Genomic DNA, 10001 nt, shown 5'->3' with positions numbered 1-10001 from the left:
CCTTCTCTGACCGAGGCGCCGGCGCCTTCTATACCAGCGCGGCAAAATCACAATACGTTGGGCGCTAATTCTTAAATCCGTCTGCAAGACTCAGGCAGCATCATCAGAGGGCGGCAGGAAAGAGCCTAACTGACTCTAACCCCTCTCACCCCCCCCCCCCCCCCATCCTCTCTCTTATCTACCCTCATCCGCTCACCTCTCTCTTTCCTTTCACCTCTCTCCCCCCCTCATCTCTCTCTTCCCCCCTCATCTCTCTCTTTCCCCTCTCATCTCTCTCTTCCCCCTCTCATCTCTCTCTTCCCCCTCTCATCTCTCTCTTTCCCCTCTCATCTCTCTCCCCCCTCACTCATCTCTCTCTCCCCCCTCCCTCATCTCTCTCTCCCCCTCCATCATCTCTCTTCCCCCTCCATCATCTCTCCCCCCCTCATCTCTCTCTTCCCCACCCCCTCATCTCTCTCTTCCCCACCCCCTCATCTCTCTCTTCCACACCCCCTCATCTCTCTCTCCCCCCTCATCTCTCTCTCCCCCCCTCATCTCTCTCTTCCCACCTCATTCCTCTCCCCTTCTCATCTCTCTCTCCCCCCCTCATCTCTTTCTTCCCCACCTCATTCCTCTCCCCCCCTCATCTCTCTCTTCCTCTCTCTCTCTTCCCCCCATTTCTCTCTCTCCCCCCTAATCTCTCCCCCCCAATCTCTCCCCCCCCCCTCACCTCTATCTTCCCCCTCATTTCTCTCTTCCCTCCTCATTTCTTTCTTCCCCCCTCATCTCCCTCTCGCCCCCCCTCATCTCTCTTTCACCCCCTATCTATCTCCCCCTCTCTCTCTTCCCCCCTCATCTCCCTCTTCCCACCCCCCTCATCTCTCTCTTCCCACCCCCTCATCTCTCTCTTCCCCACCCCTCATCTATCTCTCTCCCCCCTCATCTCTCACCCCTCCTCGTCTCTCTCTCACCCCCCTCGTCTCTCTCTCCCCCCTGTCTTTCTCTCGCCCCCCTCATCTCTCTCTCCCCCCCTCATCTCTCTCTTCCCCACCTCATTCCTCTCCCCTTCTCATCTCTCTCTCCCCCCCTCATCTCTTTCTTCCTCACCTCATTCCTCTCCCCCCCTCATCTCTCTCTTCCTCTCTCTCTCTTCCCCCCATTTCTCTCTCTCCCCCCTAATCTCTCCCCCCCCAATCTCTCTCCCCCCTCACCTCTATTTTACCCCTCATTTCTCTCTTCCCCCCCTCATTTCTCTCTTCCCCCCTCATTTCTCTCTTCCCCCCTCATCTCCCTCTCGCCCCCCCTCATCTCTCTTTCACCCCCTATCTATCTCCCCCTCTCTCTCTTCCCCCCTCATCTCCCTCTTCCCACCCCCCTCATCTCTCTCTTCCCACCCTCTCATCTCTCTCTTCCCCACCCCTCATCTATCTCTCTCCCCCCTCATCTCTCTCGCCCCTCCTCGTCTCTCTCTCACCCCCCTCGTCTCTCTCTCCCCCCTCGTCTCTCTCTCGCCCCCCTCATCTCTCCCTTGCCCCCCCTTGTCACTCTCTCGCCCCCACTCATCTATCTCTTGCCCCCCCTCATCTCTCTCTCTTCCCCCCTCATCTCTTTTACCCCCTCATCTCTCTCTTCCCCATCTCTCTCTTCCCCCCTCATCTCTCTCTTCCTATCACCCTCATCTCTCTTCCCACCACCCTCATCTCTCTCTTCCCACGCCCCTCATCTCTCTCCCCCCACCCCTCATTTCTCTCTCCCCCCACCCCTCATTTCTCTCTCCCCCCCACCCCTCATTTCTCTCTCCGCCCCACCCCTCATTTCTCTCTCCCCCCTCACACCTCCCTCACCTCTCCTCCCTCCCATCTGGCCAAGCTCCGGGGCTGCACCTTGAGCCACCCGCGGCCCCGACTGCGGGCCACCTGTTGGACAGACCTGTTCTATGCTGACCAGCGATGAGTGCTGCTCTGGTTCCTCCACCTAACCTCCTCCGTGCCATTTGTATTTCCCGTAACAGGGAGAAGACGGAGAAGTTGGACCCCGAGGTCTCCCCGGCGAGCCCGTAAGTGAGACCCCAATCTTTAGCACTGCACATAAGGGGTTACGTTACCTCTGATTCAAGAGGCGGTCCCAATATCTACATTTTATCAACAACCGCCCACCCCAAAATAGCTGTGCCAGCCATGCCTTGCCATCTTCGGAAAGACATGCAGCCACCTCTGGCGTGGAATCGTTCACGCACACGTCTGCCAGCCGTTCCACCTCTTAACAAGGATGTTTAACCCTGTCTCTGTGAGGCAGTGAGGGGCAGTGCAAGGGTTAAACTGCCACACTCCCGACATGTATGTTTGCGTGTTGGGAACCCGGTTGTTTCTGCCGGCTGACGGCAAACAAGATCAATTAAGGGGATGTTTGAGGGAGCACTGGGCAGAGGAGCTTACAATCTAACAGGAAAGAGGGGGAGAGGGCGACTTGGCATTCACCCGTTAACCCCGTAGCCGCCAGGAACGCCAGAGGCGTCTCAGGCAGGAGAGGGGTTAACGCCCGGGGAACGGATCGGGCGGTGTAACCCGGGGTTTGCTTTTCTTCTTTTAGGGCGAGCGAGGATTATTAGGGCCACGAGGTTCTCCCGGACCCCCAGGACAGCATGTGAGTATTGATGCAGTATTAATACTGCTACGCTCTTGCAGTGTTACTTCCATCCCATTTACACTGACGGCCACTATTATGACAATTACTCCGGCACCCTATTGTATTATTACTACAATACTAACACTTCTTTCATACCTCATTAAATTAGCACAGTACCAGGATTTCATTCCCTCACTGCTTCCACGTCCCATTATTACCCCACTAACACCTTACTGCGGGGCCATATTGCTATATTGTGCTCACCATTTATTCTTTTAATACTACAGTACAACGATACCTCACACCATTATCATGGTACTGATACTTCAATAATACTTTATTTCATTCGATCGTATTGATACTTTGCTCCATTAATACTTTGCTGATACTGATATTTCATCACATAATTACTTCTGTATACTAATACTTTGTTCCATTAATACTTTACTGATACTGATATCTTATCTCATTATTAATTTACTGATACTTTGTCACTCCATGATACGTGTATTTGATCCCCTCATACTGATATTGAATTGATACTTCATTGTATTACATCAGCACTTATACTGTTCATTTCATGATTACTCGCCCATCTCTTGTTACTTCAGGGTGTTGCCGGCGTGGACGGGCCACAGGGTCCCAAAGGAAATCTGGTGAGTTTATATGTTATATCGCTCTGCGTGTTAGTATATTACTCTGCGTGTTATTATATCTCTCTGCGTGTTATTATATCTCTGCGTGTTATTATATCTCTCTGCGTGTTATTATATCTCTGCGTGTTATTATATCTCTCTGTGTTATTATATCTCTGCGTGTTATTATATCTCTCTGCGTGTTGCTATATCGCTCTGCGTGTTAATATATCTCTGCGTGTTAGTATATTACTCTGCGTGTTATTATATCTCTGCGTGTTATTATATCTCTCTGCGTGTTATTATATCTCTGCGTGTTATTATATCTCTCTGCGTGTTGCTATATCGCTCTGCGTGTTATTATATCTCTCTGCGTGTTATTATATCTCTGCGTGTTATTATATCTCTCTGCGTGTTGCTATATCGCTCTGCGTGTTAGTATATTACTCTGCGTGTTATTATATCTCTCTGCGTGTTATTATATCTCTGCGTGTTATTATATCTCTCTGCGTGTTATTATATCTCTGCGTGTTATTATATCTCTCTGTGTTATTATATCTCTGCGTGTTATTATATCTCTCTGCGTGTTGCTATATCGCTCTGCGTGTTAATATATCTCTGCGTGTTAGTATATTACTCTGCGTGTTATTATATCTCTGCGTGTTATTATATCTCTCTGCGTGTTATTATATCTCTGCGTGTTATTATATCTCTCTGCGTGTTGCTATATCGCTCTGCGTGTTATTATATCTCTGCGTGTTAGTATATTACTCTGCGTGTTATTATATCTCTGCGTGTTATTATATCTCTGCGTGTTATTATATCTCTCTGCGTGTTATTATATCTCTGTGTGTTATTATATCTCTCTGTGTTATTATATCTCCCTGCGTGTTATTATATCTCTCTGCGTGTTATTATATCTCTCTGCGTGTTATTATATCTCTCTGCGTGTTATTATATCTCTCTGCGTGTTATTATATCTTTCTGCGTGTTATATCTCTCTGCGTGTTATTATATCTCTGTGTGTTATTATATCTCTCTGCGTGTTATTATATCTCTCTGCGTGTTATTATATCTCTCTGCGTGTTATTATATCTCTGCATGTTATTATATATCTCTGCGTGTTATTATATCTCTCTGCGTGTTATTATATCTCTGCGTGTTATTATATCTCTCTGCGTGTTATTATATCTCTGCATGTTATTATATATCTCTGCGTGTTATTATATCTCTCTGCGTGTTATTATATCTCTCTGCGTGTTATTATATCTCTCTGCGTGTTATTATATCTCTCTGCGTGTTATTATATCTCAGCATGTTATTATATCTCTCTGCGTGTTATTATATCTCTCTGCGTGTTAATATATCTCTCTGCGTGTTATTATATCTCTACGTGTTATTATATCTCTCTGCGTGTTATTATATCTCTCTGCGTGTTATTATATCTCTCTGCGTGTTATTATATCTCTCTGCGTGTTATTATATCTCAGCATGTTATTATATCTCTCTGCGTGTTATTATATCTCTCTGCGTGTTAATATATCTCTCTGTGTGTTATTATATCTCTACGTGTTATTATATCTCTCTGCGTGTTATTATATCTCTCTGCGTGTTATTATATCTCAGCATGTTATCATATCTCTCTGCGTGTTATTATATCTCTGCGTGTTATTATATCTCTGCGTGTTATTATATCTCTCTGCGTGTTATTATATCTCAGCATGTTATTATATCTCTCTGCGTGTTATTATATCTCTCTACGTGTTATTATATCTCTCTGCGTGTTATTATATCTCTCTGCGTGTTATTATATCTCTCTGCGTGTTATTATATCTCAGCATGTTATCATATCTCTGCGTGTTATTATATCTCTCTGCGTGTTATTATATCTCTCTGCATGTTATTATATCACTCTGCATGTTATTATATATCTCTGCGTGTTATTATATCTGTGTATTATTATATCTCTCTGCTTGTTATTATATCTCTGCGTGTTATTATATCTCTGCGTGTTATTATATCTCTCTGCGTGTTATTATATCTCTCTGCATGTTATTATATCTCTCTGCGTGTCATTATATTACTCTACATGTTATTATATCTCGCGGTGTGTTATTATATCTCTCTGCGTGTTATATCTATCTGCGTGTTATTATATCGCTCTGCGTGTTATTATATCGCACTGCGGGTTAACATATCTCTCTGCGTGTTATTATATCTCTCTGCGTGTTATATCTCTCTGCGTGTTAGTATATTACTCTGCGTGTTATTATATCTCACTGCGTGTTATTATATCTATCTGCATGTTATTATATCTCTCTGCGTGTTATTATTATGACTCTGCGTGTTATTATATCTTTCTGCGTGTTATTATTATTACTCTGCGTGTTATTATCTCTCTGCATGTTATTATATCTCTCTGCGTGTTATTACATCTCTCTGCATGTTATTATATCTCTCTGTGTGTTGTTATATCTCTCTGCACATTATTATATCTCTCTGCGTGTTATTATATCTCTCTGCGTGTTATTATATCTCTCTGCATGTTATTATATCTGCTTGTTATTATATCACTCTGCGTATTATTATTACTCTGCGTGTTATTACATCTGTCTGCGTGTTATTATAGCTCTCTGCTTGTTATTATATCGCGCTGCGTGTTATTACATTTCTCTGTGTGTTATTATATCTCTGTGTCTTATTATATCTCTGCATGTTATTATATCTCTCTGCGTGTTATTATATCTCTGCATGTTATTATATCTCTCTGCGTGTTATTATATCTCTCTGAAGGTTATTATATCTCTGTGTCTTATTATATCTCTGCATGTTATTATATCTCTCTGCGTGTTATTATATCTCTGCATGTTATTATATCAATCTGCGTGTTATTATATCTCTCTGAAGGTTATTATATCTCTCTGCATGTTATTACATCTCTCTGCGTGTTATTACATCTCTCTGCATGTTATTATTACTCTGCATGTTATTATATCTCTCTGCATGTTATTATATCTCTCTGCATGTTATTACATCTCTCTGCGTGTTATTACATCTCTCTGTGTGTTATTACATCGCTCTGCATGTTATTATTATTACTCTGCATGTTATTACATCTCTCTGCATGTTATTATTATTACTTTGCATGTTATTACATCTCTCTGCATGTTATTATTATTACTCTGCGTGTTATTATATCTCTCTGCGTGTTATTATATCTCTCTGCGTGTTGTTATATCGCTCTGCGTGTTATTATATCTCTCTGCGTGTTATTATATCTTTCTGCGTGTTATTATATCTCTCTGCGTGTTATTATATCTCTCTGTGTGTTATTACATCTCTCTGCGTGTTATTATATCTCTGCATGTTATTATATCTCTCTGTGTGTTATTACATCTCTTTGCGTGTTATTATATCTCTGCATGTTATTATATCTCTCTGTGTGTTATTACATCTCTCTGCGTGTTATTATATCTCTGCATGTTATTATATCTCTCTGCGTGTTATTATATCTCTGTGTGTTATTATATCTCTGCATGTTATTATAGCTCTCTGCATGTTATTATATCTCTCTGCGTGTTATTATATCTCTCTGCGTGTTATTATTTCTCTCTGTGTGTTATTATATCTCTGTGTGTTATTATATCTCTCTGTGTTATTATATATCTCTGCGTGTTATTATATCTCTGCATGTTATTATATCTCTCTGCGTGTTATTATATCTCTCTGTGTGTTATTATATCTCTCTGCGTGTTGCTATATCGCTCTGCGTGTTATTACATCTCTCTGCGTGTTGCTATATCGCTCTGCGTGTTATTACATCTCTCTGCGTGTTGCTATATCTCTCTGCATGTTATTACATCTCTCTGCGTGTTGCTATATCGCTCTGCGTGTTATTACATCTCTGCGTGTTATTACATCTCTGCATGTTATTACATCTCTGCATGTTATTATATCTCTGCGTGTTGCTATATCGCACCGCAATGCAGAGAAGATGTTAGCGGAGATTTGAGGGCGAGGTTCTCCCCTAATACCCCCACATATGTTACAGCACAGGCATACCCCCAGGTACTCCCCTAATACTCCCACCTACAGCACAGGCATACCCCCAGGTACTCCCCTAATACTCCCACCAACTTACAGCACAGGCATACCCCCAGGTACTCCCCTAATACCCCCACCTATTTTACAGTGCAGGCATACCCCCAGGTACTCCCCTAATACCCCCACCTATCTTACAGTGCAAGCATACCCCCAGACACTCCCTTAATACCCTCACCTATCTTACAGCACAGGCATACCCTCAGGTACTCCCCTAATACCCCCACCTATCTTACAGCGCAGGCATACCCCCAGGTACTCCCTAATACTCCCACCTATCTTACATACGGTATATATATTTTGCACCCACAATACCTGGAAGATCACTGGGGAGGTTTCATCCAGCAGTGGATAGACAGGGGTTAAAGATGATTTATTTATTTATATTTATCTCCATCAAAAAAAAGACAATATAATCTTGAATTTTCCAGCAGTGGACACAGAGTGATACTTTAATGAATTATCTCATTCATATAATATATACAATATTAAATAGTGATGTGTATAAAGTATATATAAATGAATGTTGCATGAGAAGTATATAGAAACATTTTAATTAGAAAAGATGATAAAAATGTAAAAAAATTAAAAAGTCAGTGCTCAACAATAGCTGCCCGTCTCAATCCGCTTCTGGATATAGATATACAGAATTATATATATATATGTATATATATATATATACACACATAGCAGTATATATTATAAAACTATGGTCCATCCATGGAGTTTGTCCCCCTCTTGTGTGTAAAAGCTTGGTCACAGCACCCCAGCTCTGTATTGGTCTTACCCCTAACTATTGCCTGTGTTTTATTACTTATATAGAGTTCGCCCTCGTCTGCCAGACTGGCACGTGGTGCCCTGCAAGGGATAATCTAGTTGCTGACCCCAGAACACACAGTAGTACATTCATAACCCATATAAGGATACTAAAAATATGAATCCGATGTTTCCATTTAATAAACTAAGTCACGCGGCTACCTGTGCTGCTCTGATGTCGGGTCGCAGCATTGCGGGGATAGAACAAAATGGCTGCAAGCCATTAACGCTTGGACAGCAGCGTCCTTATTCCACACAGGGCCCGCAGAGGAGAGCGGACATAAAAATATCGCGCCCCCCTCCCCATCACGGAAAGGGTTAAAACATTTCCGAGTGGAGGGCAAACCTCTTGTTGGAAGCTCACTTAATCAAGGATTCGTTATCAAATGTAAGCAGGCCGGCACGCAAGGGTTATCGCGGCTTATAGCGCGTCACGGAGCAGATGCAGTATGAACTGCGCATGTCACAGCTCTATGTATATACAGGCGGTCCTCGGTTATCCAACGGAATCCGTTCTGGAAGTAGCGTGGGATAGTGAAACCGCTGTAAAGTGAGTCCCATGTTAAACAGTGGCGGTGAGCGTTGGATAACGCATTCAGGCGTTGGATAACGGCCCATACGGTTGCATTGTAAAGCGTGGGATATGCCATTCATTGTGAAGTGAAACGTTTGATAGCGAGGACTACCTGTATGTGTAATGTCTCCTATGTGTGTTGTAGGGTCCCCAAGGAGAACCTGGTCCCGCAGGCCAGCAAGGAATTCCCGGAGCCCAAGTAAGTATTGCACACATCTGTTGGGGTGTGGCGTACGTGCCAGGTGTTGGTTGTGGCGAGACGCGCGACGTTGTCTGAACGTGGGAAAGGAAACCTCCAGGCACTCCATCGATTTTACTGTAAGACCAATGTTTCTTCATCCAAGGCCCTTCATCAGGGGCACTTTGAAGTTGGGTCTGTTGATCGAGCTCAACCGCTTAGCAAATATTCAGCACAAACAGGTTTTGTTCAGGGGATCTGGAGATTTGTAAACAGGGACGACCAACTCCAGTCCTCAAAGGCCACCAACAGTGGAGGTTTTCAGGATATCCCGTCTTCAGCATAGGTTGCTCAATCAGTGGCTCAGTCGTTGATTGAGCCACCTGTGCTGAAGCAGTGATATCCTGAAAATCCGACCGGTTGCTGTTTCTTTAGGACTGGAGTTGGCCACCTCTGGTTTAACGGCGTAACACGAGAGATTTTCACGGGGGAAACGGGACTGCACAGAGCTTTCTAAACCCGTCCATCTCTTCGACCACTAATTAGCACGAACGGCAAATTCGTGAGGTTGTGCCAACCATGGCCAATCCGCAACATTGTACTCTAATCGTCTTTTATCGGGGCGGAAAATCGACACCAAAAATATGGCAAATGGGGAACTGAAATGTCTATAAACATTGTCAACGGGCAAAATCTGAAAATAACACACTAACCGTACACTGATTCAGTTATCGGCGACTACTTCGCCAGTACCCAGTAACACAGGGGAAATGTTGTTTTGATTTCTTATTTCTTGCATTTTGGGGAGGGGAGTACAGGGAGGGGGGGTGGGGAGGGGGATACAGGGAGGGGGGCTGGGGAGGGGGGTACAGGGAGGGGGGGGGGTAGGGAGGGGGATACAGGGAGGGGGGTGGGGACGGGGGTACAGGGAGGTGGAGAGGGGTGTACAGGGAGGGGGGGGTGGGATGGGGTGTACAGGGAGGGGGGTTGGGATGGGGGGGTACAGGGTGGGGAGGGTGGTGAACTCTTGAAATTCTCCTACAGAGGATAAAAATGTGCCAGTTTTACAATCGCCCTCCAAAGTGTTGAGAAA

At 44.2% G+C, this 10001-nt stretch overlaps 1 protein-coding gene across 1 annotated transcript in view; it reads left to right on the top strand.

Annotated features, from left to right (window-relative positions):
- The window catches only part of LOC142503341 (uncharacterized), a 184665-nt gene that overhangs the window by 107447 nt on the left and 67217 nt on the right, over positions 1 to 10001 (top strand). The window contains exons 20-23 of the mRNA XM_075615495.1: positions 1991 to 2035; positions 2569 to 2622; positions 3216 to 3260; positions 8876 to 8929. Of these exons, the coding sequence (XP_075471610.1) occupies positions 1991 to 2035; positions 2569 to 2622; positions 3216 to 3260; positions 8876 to 8929 (198 nt within the window). The remainder of the gene's footprint in view (positions 1 to 1990; positions 2036 to 2568; positions 2623 to 3215; positions 3261 to 8875; positions 8930 to 10001) is intronic.

This window comes from Ascaphus truei, chromosome 10, assembly GCF_040206685.1.
Source record: "Ascaphus truei isolate aAscTru1 chromosome 10, aAscTru1.hap1, whole genome shotgun sequence".
Lineage (NCBI taxonomy): Eukaryota > Metazoa > Chordata > Amphibia > Anura > Ascaphidae > Ascaphus > Ascaphus truei.
Note: the sequence above shows the minus strand (reverse complement) of the source record. Positions and strands in the feature narration are given on the sequence as shown.